We start from the raw sequence: 27897 nt of genomic DNA on the forward strand, positions 1-27897 counted from the left end.
TGAAATATTGTTTGGAAATTTGATAGGAAAGGTGTTGTTTTCTGACTTTTATGTGTTAAAGCATTTGTCAAGAGCTTGCAAGAAGTCAGTGCTTCAAATAAAGGACATGACTTGGGTTTTCTTGATGACTTAGGAATATGATCACATTTGAAACACAGACCAGATAATCAGTCAGTATTGTGTATATGATATTCCATGAAAATTCAGCATGTGCCACTGGTTTTGTTCAAAGAGGGGACATGTTGTTAACTGAAGTATAAAGGTCAGCTGTTGAGCAGGTACTCATACACCTACCAGTAGTTTCTTACCTAAACAAACAACTAAAGGTCTTACTGATTTGCACCCTGTAGCCTGTGCCTCCTCTGTCCACGACTAAAACAGTTTCAAAAGGACTTCCAGCTTACCTTCACATAAGGCTATGCATTTTAAGTTACGGCTTTGCAAAAATTGTGACTGCTGTCCTTTCTTCTGTGACTGAGATGTAAAAAAGTGAGAAAATAGAATTAGTGCAATAAAACAGAGTGAAAAAAAAAAAGGAGACAGCTGCTATTTTCAGTGGTTTATTAATGAACAAACATAGAGGTAATCTTTCTAAAATGTTTCTGTTTTATTTCTCAATATAATAGAACTCATAAAAGAAACCCCTATTACTTATTTGGATTATTATAAGAGGGATTTAAACTCTTTTATCCAGAAAAATAATATCCAAAATTTCCTAATTATTACAGAATCAAAAATATTATCAGAAATATCAGTGTTACTGATAAACAAATTGGCATCTGAAAAAAAAAAAAACAAAGGTGAATTTAGTCACCAATTCCTTGGTCACTACCCTGATATTTTATTGGCCCTCCTACTTCTGAGAGTTTCTGCTGGGACATACCAATCTATTGTCAAAGCTAAATTATTGTGTAATTTTCTATGTTAATCATGGAGATAGATGTAAGATTTCTTACTTGAAATTTAGCCCTTTGCACAGATGCTGTAAGGTTGCTTTAGATACAGCAGAATTGTAATGGTTCAACATGTAAAAGTTGTGAAATAGAAAAAATTACTTGCTGTGAATTAAATGCTGCTCACTTCCTAGCAAAAACCACTCTCAATTTCTTTTGCATCACTGTTCTGGAAGTCTAAAACTCAGAAGGCAAGGGCTTGCTACAGGTCATAATGCAAAGCTATACTTCATTTTCGTTCCCTTCTTAAATTTGTCTGCTTGGAAAAGAATGGCAAAAGATCTGCAATATGCTCTGTAAATTTTTACTAAAGCAGTTGAGCTGTATTTGATATTTCCAGTCTCTGAAGTTGTTGACTTCATTCAATGCAATAAAACTGGTAACTTGCACAAAGGGAATATTACCTCTCTTTCAGTTACTAAGTTCCCAATAACAAAACCCACAAATCTTCCAGAGATGGCTGATGTACCATACCTGTGATGTATTACTGCCCTTACTGCTTGAAGCTGGTTCATCTTTAGCTGACACCTTCTGCTGCTTCTTGTTCATCCCTAGGAATATTAAAATAATGTAAGATACCCTGGCCTATAAATATCATAAAAAGCAGAACTAAGTATGAGAATGGAAGAAGTAGCACAGTGAGAATCACAGTCATTTGCATGGCACCCAAAAAGCAAGTTAACTTTGTCACAGAATATCACAATATAAATCCTGTAAATTGCCAGTACCTCTGCATGTATAGCAAAGACTTAAGCAAAGTCAAGTTAGCATTAAGTAGGTGCAAAACTAAATAAACCTGAGCTTAAATGCCACTGAATTCAGGTCAGGAATGTTCTTACATAGTTGCTTAACAGAGTTGTAGCTCAGCATGTCCTTAGTCTAATTGACCCTATTCAGGTTGAAGTATAAGTCTGATTTAATGTGGGTGGGATAGGAAAATCACAAAGAAAAGAACTTTAAGATAACTATCTTTAGCCCTTTATGTAGACTTCCATTAAAAGTCTGATTAATTTTTATGTGTGGGCAATTTAAGTTTTGAAATCTACCTTGGTTTGATCTCTTTATCTACATGTAAAAGTATTAAATTATTTGTTAGTATTTCCAGCTCGGAAATTGAAACATCTGCATTTGTGCCTTAGATCTCATTCGTATCTCTCATGTTGATTTACATAAAATTCCTGTGTTGTATGATACTACGGGCTTCCTTGCATTTCCAGCATCCTGTATTTCATAGAAGCATGGAATGGTTTGGGTCAGAAGGAACCTTAAAGATCATCATTCCAACCCCACTGCCATGGGTTAAGTGGCAGTGTAGGTAAGTAACCTTCCACTAGACCAGGCTGCTCAGGGCCCCACCTAACCTGACCTTGAACACATCCATTCTTTGGCACTTTGCAAACACAGACTAGATTGTAGGGAAGTCTAGCTCTTGGAAGGAATAGGATGTGTAGGACTCCTCTGTGGTTTTTACTGGCATCAAGGATTACACACTTCATAGGAACACAGGCCTACTTTCTGAAGGAGACAGGATGGAAGGGACCAAGACAGGCAGAGAGAGGAGCAGTAACTCACTGAAGTTGATAAAGCAGTATTGTCCAAAAAGAAAGGCATTTTGCTAGATAATGATACTTCAACCAGCACTTTTAGAGAGTCCTAAGAAGTATTCCTGCTCATGCAATCTCTGAAAAGCTAAAAGTACATCTACAGATAACTGATGTTGAAATTCCACATACAGTTGCTCAAAAATATTGAGTTCCTAAAACCACCAAGTATTGGAAAGCATAACTAAAACCCTCAGAATCATCTATATGCACACAAACACAAATTAAACGGAATACCTGCACTTTCATATGTGAGAAAACGGTATATACCACATAACTAAAGGAAAAAGTCACCCTATTTTAAAATCTCTTTAATTTCTCAAGATACACATCCGTGTGTCGTCAATTTGTATATGGAAAACTCTGCACAACTCACTTTAGGATTCACTAGTAGCACAAATTATGCTCCTTCCCCTCCTCAGGCTAGAACAGACAGGCTGAACTGCACTTTCTGTGTAATCCTGACATGGTGATACTGGGAAATACTCTTAAATATGCAAGGTTGAGCATGTCTATTGATGAATATTTCTTTTGTCAGATCAGATCATAAAAGACCATGAATTCACAGGTGAAGTTACACAGACTTAGGCAGGTATTGACAAAAATCATGAACTTGGATTTCAACTGAATCATCCAGATCTCCTCTACTTAACATAGCAATCAGTAAGAGCTAATATTTGCCTCAAGCACAGTTTAAGAATTCTAAGCACCTTGAAAAATAAGGACAAGGGAATTTTTCTAATTTCTTATAATTTATACAAAAACCAAGATTCTCTGTTTTTAAAATAAATTAAATCACTGCTGACAAAGATAAAATTGAATATAGCGTTTAAACAGCAAAGCCGGTAAGAAAAGCAGTAGAGTAAGATACACCCCAATATTTCTCCAACTTCAGAGTGATTTATAAATATCACCTGAGTAACCAAATGATATGCTTGACAATGGACTAAGGTAGATGCCACTTCCAAACATTGCACCATGGAGCTGAAAAAGAGCAGAGTGATTATTTAGCATTAATAGGGTTACCTGGACAAAATAATAATTAGAGGAACAGGTTGTAATGCATCTTCCCACCCTACTAATTTACTACCAGGTAATTAACAGTGTTTAAAGAAGTCTTTTAAAAAATCATGCCCTGAGTATAAACTAAAACATTGTATATCTTGGAAAGCATGTCCAGATGCCCAAATACAATTTTACTTAAGATTTATATACAAAATTGTGGTTTCTCTTTTTAGATTTCTTATTACTATGGAAGATGCCTACAAAGAGTGCTTCTGTACATGACCAAATACACCCTGGGATCCTCTTCCAAGGTACATGGACTCAGCTTTAGGGAGAGCTGTCAAAACCACAATGCTAAAATACTCTGCTTTAGAGCTCCCCAGTCCTTCTCATAGTGCCTCCTTTGCTCTGCAATAGCCATCTCCTGATGATTCACTCTGAGAAGTTTGCAACAGATCCCTTCTGGCCAGCACACTTGTGCTTGCATTCCCAAAGAAACCAGAGGAGCAGAGAAAGCACTGCAAATCCAGTTCCTGTAAATCTACCATGTTTCTGGATCCTGTGACATGGAGACAGTTTAGGCAGCTTTAACTTTCATTTGCAGCCGTCTTTAAGCAGTACAGAGCGAAGCCTCCTGGAGGTGCTGTTCGGCAACGTAAAACTCTGATTCTAGCTAAGGGATTTTCGAGACGTTTTAGCAGACACATTACTTCATCTTAATTGCATCAGAAAAGCACTTTTTCCAGGAAGCAAGAAGGTATTTGAAATCATCCCTTTTTCCCCCCTCTGTGGCTACCAGAATGAAAGCCCTTGAAAGCTTGCCAAAGCGAGTACGTAATCAAGCATGCACAGGTTAGCTAAAGCCTGTTTTGTCTGTTTACCTGCAGCCTTGTATTGGAAGCAACAACTAAGCCGTTCCTCAGGATGGAATGCCAATTTTCAATGTGTGAACCACTGAGTAAAATGAAAAAGAAAGCAGTAAAATTCACAGCATAAAATGCAAAACGACATCAGAAATCCTTTAAAACAGTAGATTCACAGCTGCAAACCTCAAATGCCAGAACCAAAAAAACCCCATGACATTTCAATAACCTTTGGTTATTATGAATGTATGTACTCACTGAAATGCAAAGGTACTTCCGTAGAGATTTTTAGCAGCTCGGAAATTGGATTCTTTGGCTGGTGGACTGCTGAGAAGAAGGAACTGGTGGGGAGTGTGCATAAACTTCAGTTGCTGTAAAATATAACAGTGCATATGTGAAGAGAAATTGATTAATATGAAAGTATTATGGAAATCCTTAAGATATCATGCTTTTGCACACAATACATGAGTGCATCTAAATAACTACATGAACTAAGCTGGAACTAGTCCCACTTCCACAGTTTCCTGCTAAAATCAAAGAGTAAAAACATCTTTCAGTTTATGAAACATACAGAAATTTTTGAAACTAGATTTCAGTTTAAAATTGCTCTAGTAATTAAACTGAACAATATCATCACGGTATTCTGATCAGAGCTGGCTTTGAATTAAGGTTATTTGGAAGGCTGCAGATTACTATGCCCTTAATCAGAGGATAAGAGGCACACATCGCCCTACAATTCAAGAGTTTTACTCTTAAGGTGTACTTATATGTGGACCTCCTGTTTAGATCGTGTTTGTGTGCACTGTTTTCTGTGCAATTCTGCATCTAATCTTCTATACGGTAACAAAACAAAAAAGTGATGTTCTTCTCACCTAATCTCAGATTACTAAAAGGTTTTGAGCTACTCACCTCAAATAGGCTTTTTATGAACACTATTTCCTTGACCTATTTCAGATATTCACATGATTCTAAAAATCATTACTTGAAACTACCTATTTTACTCCCTTGTCTATTAAAGGAGTCCATGTAATCACTTTGAATGCAGACACCCACATTTTGCTAGTGAACTCCCACCCAAAATGCTAATAGAAGCCGTAAGAAATGAGAAAATAATAGATAACCCACAGACACTTACCCTATTCACCGGTAGCTTCACAATATGTGATCTATTACTAGAAATAACCCTAAAATAAGAAATAGATGATTAGACATGGTAACCAAACCAAACTTCTTAAAAATGTGTTATGAATGGCCACCACGAAGGAGCCAGCTTGAGGCCTTTAAACCATCAGACAGAAGTAGGCCAAACCTTAACTAGAAAATGAGGTCAGAGGACTCAGATGAGGTCCAGAAACAGTCCAGAACAGCTGCAGTTGAAAATATCAACATTAATTCTTAGGGTGACCTTATACCAAATTACACTGGTCAAGTGGTTATTCATTACAAATGGTACTTTAATTATTATGTTCTTATTTGAATCAATTTTATACCATTGTAGAAGAGGATGTGCAAGCGGGTCTTGTTTATCCATCTGCTTCTTTATTTCCAAGTAAGGTGCCTAGAAAAGAGCAATTATGTTATTTCTAGGTTGAATTTATATGTTACATTGCCCATTACTTCATCTATTAAAATGAATACACTATTAGGTTTAAATCACAGTTTTACTGATACACAGCATTGTAGAGTTACAAATGTGTTTTGACAACAAGAATTAATATAGCAATTATTTTCCCTGGAGTAAAATAATAAGCATATAATTAGCATCAAAATGACTATATTATAGCAAACATTGGTGATCTCTGGGAGAAAAGCAGAAGACATCTATTTTCATTTTGCTCTTGATCAAGAAATTGGACTGCAACTTCACAAAATTAAGTCACTCAAAGTAACCCAAAATAATCTACTTCGGTATTTTTAACCATTTCAAGGTATAAATACCACGTCATATTATAATTTCTTTGAAAACCTTTCTTGATTTCAATCACTATTCAAAGCATCCCTTTAAAACTCATTAGTCCAAGACCTACTTTAACATTAAAACAAAACCCAAACGGTAATTATTTTTTATTTTTAAAAGACATCATAAGAAATAATAGAAACACCTGATTTCTTAGATTTTTATTAGATATTACACATATTAACAAAAAAAAGTGAATTCTAATTTTCAATTTATTTTATTCCTCTCTATATATTCTTCAATCCAGAATCCCAAAGTACTTTGTGAATATATATAGAGAAAGATCTGAAAACTATCATGAGGATACATTTACAGCAGTTGAAAAAGCAAGATATATGGGAGTGATTTAAACAACCAGTTATAATCAGCTGGGTTGTTTGGGAAAGGAGTGTGACAATAAACAGATATATGACTATCCAATATGTCATGAGAAATAATATGGCAGTAAATCCAAGAGACCCAACCTTCCAAGTCCCCATCTATACTTAGTTGACCGAAAGTTTTGCTATAATAGAAATAAATACCATTCTGAATATCATTCTGAATATCATTCAGAATATTGACACAAAATCAACTTCTTTTGCTTTGGAAGTAAAGGTCTCTAGCTTTGATAGTTCCAGAAATGCAGTGGTTGGTGATTACCTCATTACAATGTCCCATTCTGCTGTTATTATCTCTTACTTAAACTTCAAAAGTTCAGAGCTCGACTTCATTCCTTTTATTTGACTGCCACTAGGGATACTCTAGGTTTGTTATTTTGAACACACATTTTTTAATATTATTGCAGCTGTATAGGAAAGAGATTATACCATTGACTTCCCGACCCATCACACCCAAGTTATATAAAACATCTTTCAAGGTTTAGAAACAGTGATTAGGTTAGGTAAATATTTTTAAATTCACCTGTGTCATTTCTCTGATAGAAGTGATACTGTCCAATGCTTTCATGACTCGGTCATAGTTCTTCTTCTGATGCAGCATAAAATAAACCATTAAGTTCAAAGAATATTAGTCTTTGACTCTACAAAAAACAGAATTCTTTGAGTATGTGCAAAACCAAAGCTAGGAGAAATGTTGGGCAAATCAATTCTTTCAAAAATTTCTACCATTGGCTTACTCCAACCTCACACACAGACTCTCATTCATCACCCACAAAAATTCCTTGAAAAAATATTGTTATGATCTTTTTTCTTTGAATTTCACTGGGATCTCCAAAACACTCCAAAAATCAGTTCATTTTTAAACAAATATTTGTAACTAAACACAAGTTCTGTCCAGTTATTTGGACAACATGCTCTTAAGATAAACAATGCAGTAGCCCCAAAATATTTTAAATAAAATGCATATAAACAGATGTGTTTCCTCTGCTAACAGCTCTTTAAAGCTTAATAGGTCCTTCAGTGGTGCCTCTGCCTCATGCTGATCTTTGCTGACCCTTTACCAGACAGATCCACCTGTTAACAGCCCATGCTTCATCCATGCCACATGACATGTCACCTTCAGGAGCTCCACTGTTCCCATCTTTGGGACTTGCCAACATGCTACAGAACACCTCAGCCTTTCCTGAGATACAACTACTGCTAGCAGGCCTTTGTTCAGAAGGAGTGAAATGCATCCCAGTGCAGGACATGCCAAGCTCTCCTCTATGCCTTTGGGGAGATGGCTTAAGGGAGAGGTAATATTCATCGCTTTCCTGACAGGAAAGCATTTGGATCCCAAGGAGCAGGTAATGCAAACACAATCCTTTACTTCAAAATTGATGCCTGTACAAAGCCTGACTATTATGTCAACATCTGATAAAATTACATATAAGGAAATAACTGCTTGCAGTGAGAAAATGAGATGACAGCAATGACACTTGTAAGAATGAAAAGAAAACCCTGCCTTATGTGACCTACATCTCTCAAATACCTTCTTTCTTTTCACATCCAACGTGCACATTGAGAGAAAGACACTTAGAATATAAAATTTTGCATCGAGAATTTGTCTCTTAGAAGAGTTTCTTGGCTTTAACATAACCTGCAGTTTTGTCATGGTTTAGGAATGGTTTTCTCCAATTTAATATTCCCACTGAAACCAAGCACTGCTTACTCTCCTCTTCCCCTTCCTCCTTCTTCCCCTTCTGCCCTGCTGTGGGCTAGAGAAAATAATTGGGAGGCACAAAAGTAAAGATCATGGGTGGAGATAAGAACAATTAGGTGGCAACAGCAATGAGATAAGAAAACAAGCAACAAACTGCTGCTTCCTCTGCCAAGCAAAAGGGGAACCCTTTTCCCTGGAAGAGACTCCTTTTCCCCTGCTCCCAGCAATGATGTGAGGTGGTATAGAATAAACTCTTGATCTAGCCTTGCCCCATCCCAGCTAGTGTAAACATTAACCCTGTCCTGGCCAGCACTAGGACAAGTTTATACTCAAATACCTTCTCAAAGACAGTTAATAGAAGCTGCAAAGTTTTGAAAACACTCACATGCTTGTGCTATATTCTGGAGCTGTGTTTCTTGTAATAAAAGAGACTACTCCATAATAAATCTTTGCTTTGAAATCTAATGTATGACTAAAACCAAGCGCTGACATAATTAAAGTTAACTACTTACCCTGGGGTTAAAGGCCAGCATCTGAGGATCGTTAGGATCAACTACAGAAGGATATGGCTCAAAAATGACAACCTTCCTAGGTGACTCTAATGCAGACCGACACATGGATACTAACAGATCAACCACCTGGGGATAAAGAAAGATATATTTATTACATGTTTATTCAAAAGATGTACTTTTATCTTGTATCTTCCAGTCTTTGTTACACAGTTTTTCACACATTTTATATATACCATATTTCATTGTTACCAATATTGCCCAAACTGTGTTACTCATTGGAGATGGTTTAGCACTGAACTTTTTCCACTGACCTCAACAGGCTTTGGGTTCAGCCGTAGCACATAAGTAGGTGTATAATAGTAGGACCAGTACCTTGTCCTAAAGGTATTATAATATCAAATACATTAATTCCCGTGTCAAATTTATTCACTAAAGAAATGAAGCTGTGCTGGATCTTTATAGACATGCCAGTGAAAAATTTTGCTCAAGAACAAGGAATGGTCTGTCAAATTTGTACCACTTCCTGCTCTTCTCCTGAAGACTGTAATCAGAGAAACACTTGAAAACATTGCTTCTGCTAAGGCGAGAATACTGCAATGATTTAAGAGTCATTTGCAAAGCTCACACTGGGGGATACTCTTCTTTCCATCCTGTTGTTCAAAGTTACAATACTTCATTGAGTACCTACGATTTTCACAATTTCTCCACAGGATCATGTGTGAATTTGCACACACACATGTATTCACATGTGTGCACATAAGCACACAAACCACTTAGATATGGATTCCCATGTAATGGTTTCAAAATACATAATTCAGAGGTCAAAAATAGAATACATCAATAGGAGAGCAGCTTTCTGGCAGCTGTGAAATGTAAATCTAGCTTATAATGAAATCCAAATTTGCTACATTAAAAAGTAGCTGCAGATTAATTCATTTCCCCATTTTTTCTGTGCCTTCTGAAAAGATTCCTGTGTGAAAACAGACTTTTTCATGAAAGAAAAGAAAAGCTGAGACAAGCTGTAGTTAGTAGATATCCCTGGTTCCTCCCACTGCTCCACATGGATCAGATCTTATCTCACAGCTCACACTCTTCTAGAAGATTTTATACATCTGCAATTGTATCTGATCATTTGGATAGAAAAAAATTATGGTCCTTTAGAGAAGCAGAATGAAAATAAGAATAATGATGAAAGGGGAAAAGAACTATGCTATGGTGAGTCATATAGTTGCCATTCTCCTCTGCTCCTTCAGCATGAATGGACAATTTTCTCCATCAGTTTTAATAGATTCTGTTAGTTCCAGTTACTAAGTATCTCACATACATTGAAAAATGAAATTACTTAAATAATGATCCTTTCCCCAATGGTTCTCTGATTAGTTTCCAGTTTATACTATCAGTACCTGTGATGAATGTTTCAGAATAGGGCAAATGCAGTAGCATTTAAAATGCAGACCAGCATCCAGATGAGGCAGCAGACCTGTCACTGTTGTAAATGTATTACCACGAAATTGAGCATAAGCACACACTGTTTCTGAGAATCAGTTCTTAGTCTGCTGTCGCAAAATACTCTGAGGGAAGAGCTGTTTGAGACCCCAGATCAGAGGGGTGATCTGGGGTCACCATCTGGGGTCAATGCAGAGACTTGAAGTTGTCTTGCTTTATGATTTGCATGATGGGATGCTGTCTTAAAACTGGCACAGTTCTACTCAGAACACCATCCCTAAGCCCTCCTTTAAAAAAACTGTAGACTCCTAGATTGTTTCCAATTCTGCTTTTGTTTACCCTGAGGTTATTGTTTTGAGTTGATGCAATGCAAAACAACTTAAACTGGGAGGTAAATCTAATAGAAACCTTATAATACAGGCTTGCATATGTATTCCTTGGGAATAGGAAGGGCTGTGGATCTAGCAGATGTCCTTAAAACTGGGGGCAAACTCCTCCTCCTTAACTGGAGGTACTGAAGTAAATAAATAAAGATTAAAATACTTGCATGAAGGACAAAAAACCACTTGCTGATGACAATTCCTCTTATGACAGCAGACCCTTAGACAGTGCCTCTCACTCTCCAGAGACTCTTTACAGGGAGTATGAACTATCAAGAAATCAGACATCTAATTTTCAGGCATTTTGCCTATATGACTAATACAAGGCAACCTGAGTTCAGTCTGGGAAGTTTTAGAAAGTACAATCACTTGTTATTAAGGAGAAGCCATCAGATTATTTGGAGTGATAAAGTAGGGTTGTACACCTTAGGAAACTAGCTGAAAGCACAGAAGAAAAGAACAGGATGTGATTTCTAATGATGAGAACCTGTATTTAGGCTTCTTCACTAGACAAAATGATGTGGAGGAGGATTAGTCAGAGAAAATGCGAACACCTACCTTTTACTAGTCAGCTTAGGCTTGCTAGGAGAGCCCTGTTGGAGAAATAACTGCTGTGCTGACAGTCTGTGCTGTGATTCACACTGTCCTAAACTAATGAAAAAAAGAGCTCAGACGGATCAAGCTCTATAACTGATGAATTCTTTCTGCAAACAAAAATGGGGGGCTGAGCCAGATCCAATATAGTGAGCTGGCTGCAATGCTATAACCAAAGTGAAACTCAGCAGAAGTTAGCCACCTAGGTCCAAATGGAACAACAGACAAACCCCCTTAGCCAACACTTTTAAGCTCTCTTAAGGTTGTAATCACTTCAGAACTCTACAGCAAAGCTCTGTAAATGTAGAGGTACTCCAAAGATCTACAGCAAGCTCTGCATATGCCTGCAACAGTGATATCTACATAAAGCACTGAGTGAGACCTAACCAGGGCCAACTCTCCTCTACTTAGTTAGCCCTACTTAAAAAAGTTTATAAATACTTCTTTCCTAATATTAGGAACGTGATCTTTCAGCTGTTCAAGGAGTTATTCAATAGGACCCTGGGAAACTCCATTCAGGGATGAGGGAGCAGATCTTTGAGGATGCCCTCCATAAAGTGCAAGAGCTCTCAATCCCCATGTGTAGGAAATCAGGAAAGGAAGACAAGAAGTCAGCATGGATGACTCCAGACCTGCTGCTCAGACTAAAAGGCAAGAGGGAAATGCACAGACACTGGATGCAAGGATAGATGTTCTGGGAAGAATATAGGGACATTGCCTGCTTGTGTCAGGATGGGGTGAGGGAAGCCAAGGTGCAACTGAAGCTGAACTTGAAATGGGATGCAAAGAATGATAAAGAGGTTTCTGAAGGCATGTGAGCAAAAGGAAGGTGAAAAGAAAGTGAAAAGGAAGGTCAAAGAAAGTACACCCCCTCTGAACACGACTGGCAAAACAGCAACAGCAGACAATAAGAAGGCTGAGGAACTTGACAGCTCCTTGCCTATCTTCACTGGCAGTCTCCCCTTCCCACACCTCTCAAGTGGATGAAGCTCAAGACAGAAAGTAGGAAAGCAAAGTGCTTCCCACTGTCAGTTAAGATAAGATTTGAGAGTCCCTGAGGAATGTGAACATAGAGAGGTCTATGGGATCTGATAAGATGCATCCCAGAATCCTCAGGGAACTGGCTGATAGAGCTGGCAAGCTACTCCCCACGCTAACTCAAAAGGCATGGCAGTCAGGTGAAGTCACAGATGACTGGAAAGTGGGAAACATTGCACCCATTTTTAAAAAGGGTAGAAAGGAGGGCTCTGGAAACTACCAACCTGTGAGCCTCACCTCTGTGCCTCGGAAGGTCATGGATCAAATCCCCCTAGAAGCTGTGCTTAGGCACATAAAGAACAGGGAGGTGATTTTGGACAGCCAGCACAGCTTTACTGAGGGCAGATCCTTCCTGACCAACCCAGCGGCCTTCTGTGATACAGTGACCACATCAGTGGATCTTCTGTAAGGTCTTTGAAACAGTCCCCCCCAACATCCTTCTCTCTAAATAGGAGAGAGATTAATTAGATGGATGGACAGTTCTGTGAAAAAGGAATTGGTTGGATGGTTGCATCCAGATGGTAGAGGTCAAAGTCTCAGTGCCCTGATAGACACTGGTAATGAGTGGTGTCCCACAGGGGGCAATATTGGGAGCACTGCTATTTAATAACAGAGAGTGAGATTGAGTGCACTCTCAGCAAATTTACAGATTACACAAACTGAGCGGTGCAGCTGATGTGCATGAAAGACAGGAAACCACCCAGAGGGACCTTTACAAGCTGGAGAAATGGGCCCATGGGAATCTCATGAAGTTCAACAAAGCCAAGGGCAAGGTGCTGCACCTGGGTCATGGTAACCACTGGTACCAACACAGGCTGGGGATGAACAGACCAGAGTAGCCCTGCTGAGAAGGACTTGGGGGTGCTATGGGTGAGAGGCTGGACACGCTCTGGCTGTGGCACTCACAGCCCAGAGAGCCAAACATGTCCTGGGCTGCATCCAGAGCCCTGTGGGCAGCAGGGGAGGGAGGGGATTCTGCCTCTCTGCCCTCCTGAGACCCCACCTGAGCACTGTGTCCAGCTCTGGGATCCCCAGCATAAGAAAGACATACGCCTGTTGAAGCAAGTCCAGAGAAAGCCCACAAAAATTATCAGAAGGCTGGAATGCCTTCCTGATGAACACAGGCTGAGAGAGCTGGGATTGTTCAGCCTGCAGAAGAGAAGGCTTTTGGGAGACTTTATTGCAGCCTTTCAATACTTAAAGAGGGATGATAAGATGGGGAAAATCTTTTCAGCAGGACCTGCAGTGATAGGACCAGGGTGAAGGTTTTAAACTAAAACAGGGAGACACAGACTATAAAGAAGAAGTTTTTTACAGTGAGGGTGCAAAAACACTGGCACATGGCAGCTGCCCCATTCTTGGAAACATTCAAGATCAAGTCAGGGCTCTCAGCAACCTGATCTAGTTGAAGTTGTCCTGGCTCATGGCAGGGTATAGTAATACATTACCCTCACAGGTCGCTTCCAATTCAAACTATTCTGTGATTCTACGACTCTAAATGTACACATAATATAACTTGTAAGTGCCTGAATTAAAAAAAATAAGTCTCACAGGACTTCAGGCTGAGGAAGAGGTGGGGCTTCATCTGCACACCTCTTTCCATTTCTTACAAGCCTAAACTGTTATCCCAGTGTTTGGTATCTAGATGTTGCAAATATAGCTATCCAATGGTCTTCAGACATCAGATGAAGAGCTGCTGTTCCAATTCCACATTCATATTCTCAAGTGAGGAAGCTGGTGCAGACTGTTGGAACTTTCTTCCTTTGATGATATGCTCATGGTTGTATCCAGGCACCTACTTGAATAGTTAATTTCCATTGAATATACTCACTACTACTAGTTAAAGTCAAATAAACTGAAGGTTTGCCCTTCCAAATAAACCCATGTTGTTTAGTATTTAGAAGCACAGTAACCAGAAAATTGGAGACAAGTGTACTTTTCCTTAAGATGTGTTAACTTTTAACTTAAGATCTTAAGGGGACCTTAAACACAAGATCTTTTAACTTTTGTTTTTAATGAAACATTAAGTTAAATAGTGATTTGGAAGCATAGTTTAAAATACTTTAACAAAACAGTGCTATGGTTATAACTACATCAATAACTGAATTTAGAGTCAGGAAGCAAGCTTATATTAAATTCCTAATCCTGGAGAAGAAGAAAGAACCCTACATAGTGACATCAGTAAGGGCTTTCCCACTGCTATTTAATGATTGAAACAACAGATGCTCAGTGGATCCCTGCATCCCAAGACCATGAAGAGGAAGTAACTTATTAATTGCATGAGAGTAGTAATGGCTCATTAGGTGAAAATAAATGTGAATTATCTCCAAATTACAATGGCTGCCTTTATTAACAACCCAGGTGACCTAATTGAATACAACAGGACATGAAAACACAGTTACTCTAATTACATGGAAGCAAAACAATGGAAACAACCTCATTAGTACTGTTTGAATACACCACGCATAAACCAGTGTATTTACAGCTAAAACAAACAGTGGACAAATAAATAATATTTACAAACAGTATTCATATGGTGAATACAAGTCAAAACATATACTAGAAGACACTGAGAAGACTGAGTAAACTACAGAAAACAGACATGTATTAAACATGAGATAATCCTACCTGTGCACCAGTTGCAATTTCATCAGCTGCTTCGTTCATCACTCCTAATGTTTGGAAAGCAAATACACAGAGCTCCCGTTCACAAACAGTGGGCTATACAAAGAAAGAAAGTTAATTTTATTTTTGTTCTACTTTTGAGTGCTTGCTTTTAGCATGTCATACCCACAACAAAACCCAAACACAATTAATGCTAATTCTTTTCTTCATATTCTAACTGCAACATTAATTTTAAATAATTAATACATATAAATTATTGAAGAAGATACACTAGAGAAACATTTTAATAACCTGAAGAGCAAGAATGAAGAACTCTAAAACACTTCAGTATTCAGAGGCTAAATTTAAAAGAAATCCCAGCCCAGTTACAAAACCAAAATTAGACGCATAGTACCCAAATGTTCTTAAGACTACCTGAAAACTTCCTACATAATTAAACCTAATGGAGAACAAATCCAGAAACTAATGGAAGCAGGTTTATTCATCATAGCTTCTTATGCTGCTGTTCAGAACACATAAAAATCTGATCTGGAAGACAATTTTATTGAAGAAATTTTTAATTTTTGACAATTAAAAAAATTATTGGTAAACTGTAAGAAAATATTTGTACAGCATAAGCACTATATTTTGAAGGCTTCTTATTTGAAGAAATAAAGGTACTGCCATTATTTTTTAAAGGTATTAAAGCAATAATAAAAACACCTTGTTGATGAACCAGCTTTTGCCTCTTAAAAATAATTCACCATGTCATCACAAAAAGGCTTTATCTAAACTGCATATTGAGTGAGAACTGAACATTTTGCCTTCATAAAGCAAACAAAGCAGAAACAAAAAGGAACACAGCTTTAGGTAAAGAAAATAGGCATGCCTTCGTGGGTTTCCTTACTGTTTGCAACCGTTACAGCAACTTCACCTTATTTACTGAAAAATAATTAGCTGACCAACTTTTTAAAGGCTTAAATGATATCACACAATGAATTGTTAGACACATTCAAAATGAACAAATAGTTGAAAGAAATAGCAGAAAGAAATACAAATTAAAACCTTCCTCAAAACTACCCAATAAACACAACATTTTATGACAATGTTGAAAACAATCAAAAACCCTTCCTGGATACTATTTATTTGAATGCATAGAATTAAATCCTAGTTCACTGAAACTTAAACTTATCTTCACAATATTGAACTTTTGTAACCAAAAATTCTGAGTCTAGCAATCATGACAATCACTAAAGCATTTGTAGTAGTATGCTTTGAAGTTCAAGCCACTGCCTCTAGAAAGCATTTGCAGAAATGAAAAAATTAACCAAGTACACAAATAAAATCTAAAATTTAGCTGAATTCTGTTTCAGGCAACAGCTTTGCCAGTAATAAACATCCTGCTGTATTTGCAGTCACTTGTTTTGCAGGCCTTAAAACATTCATTTGCTGGTTTCAAAGACTCAAGACCTCAATAAACATCTGAAATCTTGTGGATTGATACAGTCTCACATCATTTGCTTTACAAGAGCTATCATCTTTCAAGTCTAATAGTGTCACCCATTTGATTTAGTCTATCTGCCATGTTACATTGCATTAGGTAGCAGATGAAGCCTAACGTGATCAAATTCGCTGTGCCATGGCAAGCTGGACAAGAGTTATCTGTTATTGTCATTATTCTCAGGTTTTCCACATTTAGATGATGGTTAATTAATTTGTTTATTTGGGGAAGTGTGTTAACTACCATAATCAACAGTGTACACAGGCTTTATTTCAGAGGAAGGAGTAACTTTGGAATTGCAGAGCAATCTAACTTTGGCCATGCTTGTCATGAAGAAAACTTGTAAGAAAATACTTATTTTTGGTATTTTCTTCACAGCCTCAGCAAAGTAAGTTACCCTGAGACTTAACGATGGCAAAGGGGACACACGATTTGTCACAGTTTCTCTTTTTCTTTTTCCTGCCCCTCTGTTATGATTCCAGAAATGTCTGAGCATCTGGAAGAGGGAAGGTAGGAAAACAGTCATTGTACTTATGCTTGCCATTTGAAAGGCTTTTTTTTTTTTTTTTTTGTCTGAGGCTGACACTGGAAAACTCTAGATACAAGCAGAAACCAGACAGCAGAATTTCAGCCCAGAAGTGGAACAGACACTTTTGTCTATACAATTCTTCATTTTATGTACTTGATGAACCTTTCTGTCCACTAAATATTTTGTCATTACAGTTCAATGGGGAAAATAATCCCAACTCTGCAGCTAGAGGGATATTTCAACAGTCTGTCTTCATTTATCTAGCCTGGATGCCTTTTAACCCACACCACAGTAATTTTAAAACCACTTTTGAATACTGTTTCTGAAATTTGTCTCAATTTAACAAAATCAGATGTTTTCAACTTAAATTTCCCACAAGCGCTAGCACTGTATTCCAAGAGATGTTGATACAGCCATTCCAGTGTCCTCTACTCCAGTCATTAGTTAAGCTCAACCATTTAAATTGTTTAAACCCCTACAAAATGAAAATATTAGCTTGCAATTACAAAGTAAATGTTTGAGGGGCTCTTCTTTGTCACACGCTGTGACTTAGCTATTCAATGTCACATTTCCTTATTTTTGTTTTTTGCCTGCAATTGTGCATGCTAGAAACAATGAAAACATGAAAACTCAGTTAATAAATCAATTCTAGAAGCCAGTTTCAAGAAAACCACAAGCTTTACAGGGAAACTGCGATTCAAGGCTGCTTTTACTCTGCTACTAATGTTTTGCATATTGACAGTGTGTTTCTCTTTATGGTGTCCACTTTTCTCTTGTCACAGGATGTGAGTTCTCGGGACAGAACAGTATTGTTCTGACTTCAGATCATACATGTGAGAAATGTCCCTAGCTACAGTAAACAAACAAGAACACCATTAGCACATTTATAAAAGCTATGTTGTTCCAATGTCATCTTTGGATGCTTTTACTTTGGTTCATGTATATGTGTAATATTCAACAAGCTAAACTTTCTTAGAATTTTTGTGTCTGTACATGAAATATAGGTATGTTCTTACTGATGTGGAATTCACACCCACAAATGTACAGATTAACCATGTTTTCTTAGATAAGAGTATTCTATTGTTTTCCAAGGGGAAATACATGACAAAATAGGGCTTAGACACTTAAACGTGCATTTCTGAATATGAGTTTCATTTTAGGCGCACACAGTTTCACAGATTACAACCACCACCTTGAGGTCACAAAAGCTGACTGGCTGGGAGACTTTGTTATTCTCTTCCTGAAGAAGACAATTCTAATTCCTCTCAGCAACAGCAGCTGCCAGGGTCTCACATAGACCTTATTTTTTCTCTTGGAAATAGAAAATTAACATAAAGCCATTGGTTTTCACAGAACTATTAGCTAAGTGAAGATCACTGGTGCTGAAACACTCTTAGGAGGATCATTATTCCAGTGGGGAAAAAACAGAAAAAAATAAGATGTGGGCAGTTAACCTGAGACTGCAAATGCTTGGAGGCAGAAGGAAATGACAGAACCAGGAAGCATTTTCTGAATGCTTGAAGTTTTCAGACTTTTCCTTTAGCCACCCCCATTCTTTGCAAGATCAGTAGCTCCCACCCAACTGCTGCTGTGGCAGCACAGAGCTCCCGTGTGTTACAATGCAAATGTCACTTCTCTCTGCAGTGACTGAGACTGGCAGACACACAAACCACCTACGCACGATGACATATCCTGGTTCCTGGACTCATACACTACCTAAAATATTTTCTAGACATCCTTTCAGTTTGAAAAAGCTGAAACTTTCATAGTCTGTATTGATCTATCTTGCAACTTCCTAATGTGGGCTGCAGCTCTGCTGAGCACAATGTGCTGTGCTTTCCTGTATCCTGAGGGGTATCATGCAGACACTACGGAGGCTGTTACGTGACCGACACCTAAAAACTACTGATCTAATAGGAGATGCTTCAGGGAAGGCTCACTGCCTGACATACAGCAAATGTAATAAATGGTAAAGGTGAAACCATTAGTGGCCATCCCGCTTTTCCTAAAGAAAGCAGCAGACATGGAGACAAAATGGAACTTCGAATCTCTGGAAAAACTTCCTACTTTCCACCATGCCAACTCTTAGTTTTACTGTAAGGTAAACTCTCTGAATAGCCTCTCAATATTCATGTGTTACATGGAACATGCTGCTCAAAGACATGAGAGGTACCACAGCTGTAATCAGACACAACCTGAAGAAAGATGAGAATAGACTGTGGGTGAGTAAGAAATGTTACTTGTTCTGTTTCACTTTATTTAGGCCAATTCAAATTTTATTTTCTGGGCTTTAGAGGATTCTTTTCTGCAATTTATACACTTTTAAAAATATATATTTTTACTTCACAGATATATAATTAAAGGGTGACAAACAAGTATTATAGAATGCTAAGATCGGAAAGGTGCACTTTCGTAAGCTGCTGGCAACATGAAAAGTAATACTACAGTAATTTTACTCTGTTAGTAAAATATAAATTATTTGAAATCTATTCCATTAAAATACAGGTTGTAGCCGGAATTCATAAAAAGAGATAAAACTAGCCTATATTGTGACATAAGGATTAGAAAGACCACAGTGCTATTCCACAAACATCTTGGAATTCCAGAAGCACCTTGGCTTAACTCCAGTCTGACTAAACATATTTGCACACCTACACTTTTCTCCACAGTTCAGTGATGTTTATTCTGTTCAAGAAATTTTCCAGGACTAAGCAGCATACTCTTTCTGAGACATGAATGCTTCTGTGTTTTCAGTGATGTCTAAGACTCTTGTATTTGAAGCACAGAGAAATCCAAGACCTCTTCAGGTCAACAAGAACCCACCAAGGGCAACATTTCACCCATAGTAAATAAAACATAACAGCACATTGGGATGAAGAACATTCTAAAAAATGTAAGCTTACTAATGGAAGAAATGTATCAGAATTAAAAGACTGTGCGTATTTTTACAGCTAAATAATAACAGGCATTTCAAATATGGCTTTACAGTATTTTACTGTTCACATTTTATGAGAAAAACGTCAAACAGCAGAAATGTCTGCGCCAGAGTACAAACTTGAAAGAAACTAGCCGTAATGTTTCATTCTGTTGATTTTTCACTAATTCCTCCTTTGTTCTAAAGAGGTCTCAGTCTGAGGTTTCAACACAAGATGGCACTCTAAAGAGACTTCTTTACTGGAAAAAAAAATACTGATACACAGATGGTCTTTTAATTACCTTATTGAATGTATTCTGAGATTTTTTTTGTCCTGTATAATTGTCTCACAGGTCTTTAAAACCCATTCAATCATGCTGTTCTATCAATGACTTTACTATTTGCAAATGAGGAATTTGGGAAGGCATAGAACAAGACAGACATTAGCTTTACAAATTACACTATGCAAAAGCTGACTCAGATCAAAGAATTACAGAAAGATTGAGGTTGGCAGGGATCTCCAGAGGTCACCTAGTCCAACATCCCTGCTCAAGCATGGTCACCTGCAGCCAGCTGCCTTGAACAGACAGCTTTTGATTTTCTCCATGGATGTGGGACTCCACAACCTCCCTGAGCAACTTATTTCCATGCTCAGTCACCTTCAGAAAAGGTGAAAATAGTAAAAAGTGATTCCTGTTGTTCCACTGAAACCTTCTGTGTTTCAGGTTGTATTCCCTGCCCCTTGTCATGTGACTGAACACCACCATAAAGCATCTGCCCCCATCCTTGTTGCACCCTTCCTTAATGTATTTATAGATGTAAATAAGATCCCACCTGTGCCTTCTTTCTTCCAGGCTCAGCCTTTCCTCCTATGTGATGTGCTCTAGCCCCTTTAATCACCTCAGTGACCCTTCAGCGGACTTTCACCAGTATCTCCATCCCTTTCTTGTGCTGAGGAGCACAGGAACAGACACAGTGTGGCCTCACTAGGGCTGCATGCAGGGGTAGGATCACGTCTCTCCACGCAGTAGACAACTCCACTGTTTAATGCAGTTCAGGACAACATTAACCTTCCATACCACAAGTGCACATTGCTTGCTCTTGTCCAAGCTGGTATCCTTTGCTGCCCAAGCTGAGATGCTTTCCAGACAGGTGGCCCCCAGCTCACACTGGTGCCAGGGTTTGCTCCTCCCCAGCTGCAGGACTGTGCACTTCTCCTCACTGAACTGCACGAGGTTCCTGGCAGCCCATTGCCCCAGCCTGTCCAGGTCCCTCTGAACGCCACCTATCACTCCAGGGTACCACACACTTCTCCCATTCTTTCCATCATCTGCAAACTCCCTGAGGATACACTCTGCACCATCATCTAGATGATTAATCAAGGTACTAAATGGGACTGGACCCACTACTGACCCTTGCAGTACACCAGTAGTTGCTGACCTCCAAGTAGACTTTACCCCACTGACCATCCCACTCTAGGCCCAAACATCCAGCCAGTGTCCAGACTACCTCCCTGTCTCCCCAGTCAGCCCATACATCAACAGCTTGTCTAAAAGGATCTTTGGCAGACACTATCAAAAGCCTTACTCAACTCCAGGCAGACAATATGCAGTGCTCCCCATCATCTACCAGACCAGTTGCTCCCTCACAAAAGTTTAAACAAGTCAGCCAAGCATGAATACCCACTGGTGAAGCCACACTGCCTATTCGTGATGATTTTCTTGTCCTTAACGTGCCTAGAGATGCTTTTGAGGCTTAGCTACTCCATCACCTTCCTATGGATCGAGGTGAGGGTGACCAACACAGATGTCTCTGGATCCTCTCCTCCTTGCCCTTTTTTAAGAGAGGACTGACATTTTCTTTCCTCCAGTCTTTAACTATGACTTCACATTTTTATTACACTTCTTTTAATCAGATCCTTAAATAAAATAACCACTTTTGTTAATGACTCGTGATCTCACTACATTAAATTTTTGTAATAAAAGTACATGTGGAATTCCTAAAACAACTTATTTCTGTACAATTACAGGAGTAAAATCATTGCATTATTAAAATGCAACTTAGCTCTTCCCTAGAATATTCTAGTAATAATAAAAGGAAGCATTTCATACCGCATTAAAATAAGTTAACAGCCTTCTAACACTGAACCAAATAATACTCAGGTTTCTTTATTACATTCTTAGATCTGCTTTGGAAAATATGTTTTTAGCTAGATGAACCTAACCAGATGGTTGAAAAGAACCTTTAGAGGTCACTCAGTACTTTTATTCTCTCATACAGGACTAACTTTATCTAAACTTTATCCAAAATTTTAGATAAAGCTAAAATAAGTTTTTCCTGAAGCTCTATCAAGCATCGTAACAGGTTGCTCAGAGAGACTGTGTAGTTTCCATCCTCGGATATCTTGAAAACCAAGTGAAAGGCAGTGGATGAAACAAATTCCAGTTTCAGGAATTTTTCACTAGGGACACATGCCCCATGCAAGGATCTTTCAGTACTTCAGAATGTGTTTTGTAGAAGTCATTAGCATTTCCTAAGTTAATTTCTATGAAGTAATCTAATATTGTAGTTTGACAGAAATCGGGATAATCTATCTAACTATTTCAACAACAGAGGTGTAGACAATACACCAACTGATAAAAAAAGTTAAGGGAAAAAAAACCATTTCAAAATACACTATTGAAACAATCCAAATCTGGCCATTAATTACAAACAAATAATAGTCCATTCTCACTCATCTGAACAAATTCTCTGTTGAAAACAAATTCAAAGACAGTCATATGAGGCTAATAAGTCAAATGACCAGACCCTTATATTTTTTCAGTAGGTTTGCCATGTCTGCCTTCTGTGTGTCTTCTCCACAAAACCTGTGTTTGGCCTTCCACTTCCCCCTTTTCCAAAACAGAGGAAGGAGCTACTTCAGAAGATGGCAGAGCTCCTGACAGCTGTGTAGCACAGGCTGCCTTTCAGGAAGATGCACTGTGATTCTTTATATGAGTTAAGGGAGCTCTTTGGATGTACAGGCTGCAGTCCCAACCCTTGCCAATGACTTCAAAGGTGTCTCTTAATCTTTCTGGGAAAAGTGAAATATGCAGGATTCCAATCATCATTAGAAATGACTGCATGAAATAGTATTGTAGGTTATGTAAGATGTTAAACAGTACTTTTTATTCTTAGGATCCATGAATTCATTGCATTTTTCCTCTGCTTTTCAGAACAACTGTGAATCATTCCATGCAGTGATTTCAGGGAATTTGCTCATTTTGGTGGTACTCTATGTAAGTGTGTTTCTTGAAACATCCAATTTGGCTTTTATAAGTTCTGTTGTATTGCAAATAATCCCTAGCTTTCACTGTGCTTTTGAAATAAATACAGAAGAAACATGCTATAATGAGAACTTTCATTCATCCTCATCTCATCTGGGAAAGGTGAGAATACTTACAGGAAAACATTCCCTGTTTTACTACTGGGATTGTTTGTTTGTTTTTGTTTTTTTAAGGGGCTGGAATGAAGCAATGGACCATGGGCCTCTGTAAAGAAGTGTTATTTCGTCATGATGGGTTACAAGACTTTTCCAAGACTCCTTCTTCCATTCCAGAGAACCTCTGTTCTGAAGGGAAGCCTTCACAGTAACACAGATGCAGTTTCTTGAGGGTGAATTAGGTTTGGGCATGTTCTCAAGTCACTCCATCTACCTAATGTGTTTTGTTTTTAACACACACAGACTTGTGCAATACACACAGGAACTGTGTATTTAACTCTGTTCTTCTGTATTTAAGGGAATTTTGGAGCTCAAAAGAAAACTGGTTATTCTCAAAGAATATTCACTTTCCTTCATAGAGAAATTCCTAGGAAAAATCTAAGAATTTCTTACTTACTCATCTTTGGTAAGTGAATAAAGCAGCCTCTTTACTTATCCTCAATAAGGACCAAGATGGCCTAATAACATCCAAAGATTTCAATGTACAACAGGATCTCTGAACCAGCAGAGAACATTTGCATGATTAGACAATTATTGAGGACTCTGGAGCAAGACAGATGTCCACTGTAAAAGCATCAAGTCAAACATACACAATTGTGTTAAGCAGTTGTTCTTCAACAGAATCTTCCACACCATGATATGTCTGCCATGTGGATTTAGAACCTAAATTAAGCCATAGAAAATGAGACATCTTCTTGTCATGAAGTGGTTGTTATCTTAGGGGAAAGAAGATGCCAAGATTTTAAAAAAGTAACTTAAACTGAAATAGATATTAAAGCCAGACTACTCCCCCAGAAAAAATTATTTAGGAAAATGAAGCACAATACTGAGAAGAAAGCTTGCTGAGAGAGACTGATTTAAACACACTTTATAACTATGAAAAAATTATAGCCCGCAGAAAGAAAAAACTTTATATCTCAGTCTCACGTGGTTTCTTCAGCTGTCGTGAGGATGAGACATCTGAATTGAGCAAGTCAGTAATAACCAGCACAAAAAACTATTTACAGCATGAGAGTTTATAAGTAGGTATAGCACTTCACAGTATTAAAAGACTATAAGTGTTTTGTGATGGCAATTGTTGAATTTTTTAAACTGTATTTAAGACAATTAATTAAACTACACTATAGTTCAGGTAAGGCACCAGGCTGACATATGGGAGGGTTAGAGAATCAAATTTCTCTGTGGCTTCTTTGTAACTGAATAAAACCACATAAAATACCAGAAAATCAAGCCTATATACATATTAAAGTAACTTTTCAAGCAATAACTTTATTATGACTTTATCAATTCATAAGCCTTCTCTGCTGTTGAAAAAAAAGGTCCAAAATGTAGAAGGGAAATCACCATTGAGGGTACCCAATCCCAAATATGAGCCTGTGTGCATCTGTGTGGAGTAACTAAACTTTAAAGGGAGAAACTGGGGAACCACCCAGAATCTGTGGCCCCTCTTGTGACACAACCTGTTACAAAGAGAGCCTCGGGATGTAATGCCTTTGGGATGTAGGCATCTCTGAAATATGAGATCTGGACACTTGCTAAGCACACCACAGTAAGGCACCCCTCACTACAAAACCTGGTGAAGTTCCTGTGGTATCAGAGAGAACCCTTCACAAAGGCCAGAGATTCTCAATAAGGCTACACTGCATGAAGCCTTGCCTTAAATGAAAGCCTGCTGCATTCTCATAATAAAAGTACTATATTTCTAAGATCTGCTCTTGCACCAATACTAAAAATGCTCTTTCTCTTCACCTACATTATATATACATATATATGGATGCATGCATGTGTGCGTGCAGCTGAAGCATGCAAATAAACCCCACAAACTGACTACTTTAAGCTGCCCTGGGCCAGAGCTCTCAGCAGAGTGAAGCATAAATTTCCTTAACACATTCTAGGGCAAGCCAATACTCAATTCAAACTGCAATCCTTTCTCACCTTCTACAGAACTGCAGACTCACTTATGGCTCTAGATGCTTATTGAGTCATTCAAGCATATACAGAGCATGCTAGATTTCTTCCTGGTATCTTATTTTCCCTAGGTTATATAATAACCTCTTTCATTTTTGCAAAGCTTGTCAGATTATGCTCCTTCAAAGGCACTGATGAATATATGTTCAGGGGCAAATATGGTTGCCGTTTCTTCTGTTGTGAAGTGCTGACAAATTCTTAAACAGATAGTTATAAAATGACCCTTCTTTAAATTGAAGACACAAAAGGGTATTTCTAAGAGATTTTAATCTCTATGGTGGGAAGGAAAGAATTAAGAGGTTTTTCATTTAGAGCAGATAACTTTCCATTCCATTTTTTTAATAGAACAAATCCTACAGTTTTCTTTGACCTATGGATAACAGATAAATCCCAATAACTTAAATAATTATGTTTTTCAGACTTTATTCACCATCCAAACATTACTGACTTTGTCTTATCTCATTCTGGCACAGGTAATATACATAGCACTGCATTAAAAGACAAACAATAAGGAACTGAAGCTGTTTTTATAAGCTTCTAATCAGTTTTGGCCACTGATAAATCCGTCAGCAAAACTTGCTTTTATAAGACAGATATGAGCTGGAAGAGGCAAAAATAACACCTGACTGGATATCCAAAACTACAGGGATTTAACCATTACTTAAAACAGTGTTGACTGAATATGTGAATGCTTTTTCAAATCCTGTTAGCAGCCTATTTGCACACCCTGCCTGCAGTCAGAATGCGTGACCCTGGTGCCAGTCAGTGTCATGGGGAATGACACTGGGATGACTTCTGCCACCAGGCAGAGTAATAATCCTCATTAATTTAATTCCATGGAACTATCATAGATGAGGTCTGCTTCAGCTTATGTGTAGTTGCTTGCCACACTGTGGAGAAATTGTCAGTTATCAGGCTATTCACACACTGGAGTTAGCTTTCCATGGCTTTAATCTTTTAAGGTCACTCATGTTTCAACTGGAGGAAGGGCAAGTGAAACAAGAGGATTCTAAATTGCAAGACCAGTCCTAAAGCTAAGAACTGTATTCTCTTTATAGACTCTTTCACAAAGCTGCACTGATCCAGCTGCTCCAGGCAGAGCGTGTCTCTCATGACTAATCTTACTCTTTTCCACTCTACACATTCACCAACAGCACAAGAGAGGCTGCAATGATCAGCAAGCAAAATTTTGTTCTCAGTCATGCAGGAATGAAAGGAAGAGCTGCCTAACTGGTCAGACTTTGGGCATACTGTACCTCAACAGAGCCCCCAGACTAGGCCACTGCCAGATCAGACCCTTCACAGAGCATCTCCTTCTACTGCCACTTTTTTTATCACATTCAAGGGTGCCTTATTCTAGCAACCTGTGAGCAAAACAGGGCCAGAAGACCTTTGCAGAGTGGTGGCATTAACACAAAGTGTATGTAAATATCGTGGTCATGGCTTGATAAAAGCTCAAGGATGAGGTGCCTTAAGCTTTCAGAGGAATGCCAGAGGACTGCAAAAACACTAATGCACCTCTCTGTATTATCTGGCTGTGACTACTGCAGCACATAAGTTTTCAGTGAAATACACGTTCCCTTTACGTTTCTGTGGTATTTTTCAAGCCCAATTCCTATCTCCCCTGCTTGTCAGACTTTTTTTTTCAAATTTACAGCAAAATCCAATATGCTTTACATTTTTGCATCTCAAAAGAATACTAGAATGAAACACATCTGAAATAATTTGACAGTTTTCCAGCAGGTTTGTATGGTCCACAGCTATTTAAGGCACTATAAAATGCTTTACCAGCACACCACTTACCCTCAGCATAGGCCCATTCTGGAACACATGAGGTTCATCACAAACTACACAGTATTCATTCAATACTGGTATCCGCTGCTCAGCAAATTCAATAGTCTGAGAACAATGAAAATGAGAATAACAACATCTGCTTAAAAATAATTAACAGTCGGCTCATGCTCCACAGGGTTTCATGAATGAGTAAGATATGACATCCTACCTGCACAAGAAAGCCACGGTCTCGCACTGGAATGCATTTTGCACCATAATTTTGCTGCAAGGGAAAAGTTGAGGCAACTTCAGTGTTGGCAGACTAATTATAAGGGAATGGTAAAGCATTTGTAAATTTTTGCATGTAAATATGTCAATCAAACAATTTGCATCTAAAAAGATCTCTCATTTGCATGAACCGGCCACTACAAATAATCAATCCTTTTACTGTTTACTGAGTGTGGACAGGCTTTTAGTACTTGGTTTTAGTTCTTAAATCTGATGAAATTTTGTATCTCACCATCCCAGAAACCTCCATCTCAAACTGAAACACTGGTGCCTTCACTCCATCCTAATAAACTGACATTTGGTAGCTCCCATTGAGTTTTCACTGCATATTGTCTATGCCAATATAACCTGTATGTTAAGGCTTGAATGACTCCTGTAACCCTCAGTAAGGCTGAAAACCATTTTATT

General features: G+C 38.2%; 1 protein-coding gene across 1 annotated transcript in view; it reads right to left on the minus strand.

Moving 5' to 3' along the window:
- Positions 1-27897, minus strand: part of PARP8 (poly(ADP-ribose) polymerase family member 8) — a 123803-nt gene that overhangs the window by 13530 nt on the left and 82376 nt on the right. The window contains exons 13-24 of the mRNA XM_085043262.1: positions 27431-27484; positions 27232-27327; positions 15060-15152; positions 8974-9099; positions 7283-7348; positions 5913-5980; positions 5558-5606; positions 4681-4793; positions 4441-4513; positions 3469-3538; positions 1428-1504; positions 405-474 (exon numbers count right to left, since the gene is read on the minus strand). Coding sequence (XP_084899388.1) covers positions 405-474; positions 1428-1504; positions 3469-3538; positions 4441-4513; positions 4681-4793; positions 5558-5606; positions 5913-5980; positions 7283-7348; positions 8974-9099; positions 15060-15152; positions 27232-27327; positions 27431-27484 — 955 coding nt within the window. The remainder of the gene's footprint in view (positions 1-404; positions 475-1427; positions 1505-3468; positions 3539-4440; positions 4514-4680; positions 4794-5557; positions 5607-5912; positions 5981-7282; positions 7349-8973; positions 9100-15059; positions 15153-27231; positions 27328-27430; positions 27485-27897) is intronic.

Source organism: Lichenostomus cassidix, chromosome Z (assembly GCF_008360975.1).
Source record: "Lichenostomus cassidix isolate B80296 chromosome Z, HeHo_3.0, whole genome shotgun sequence".
Lineage (NCBI taxonomy): Eukaryota > Metazoa > Chordata > Aves > Passeriformes > Meliphagidae > Lichenostomus > Lichenostomus cassidix.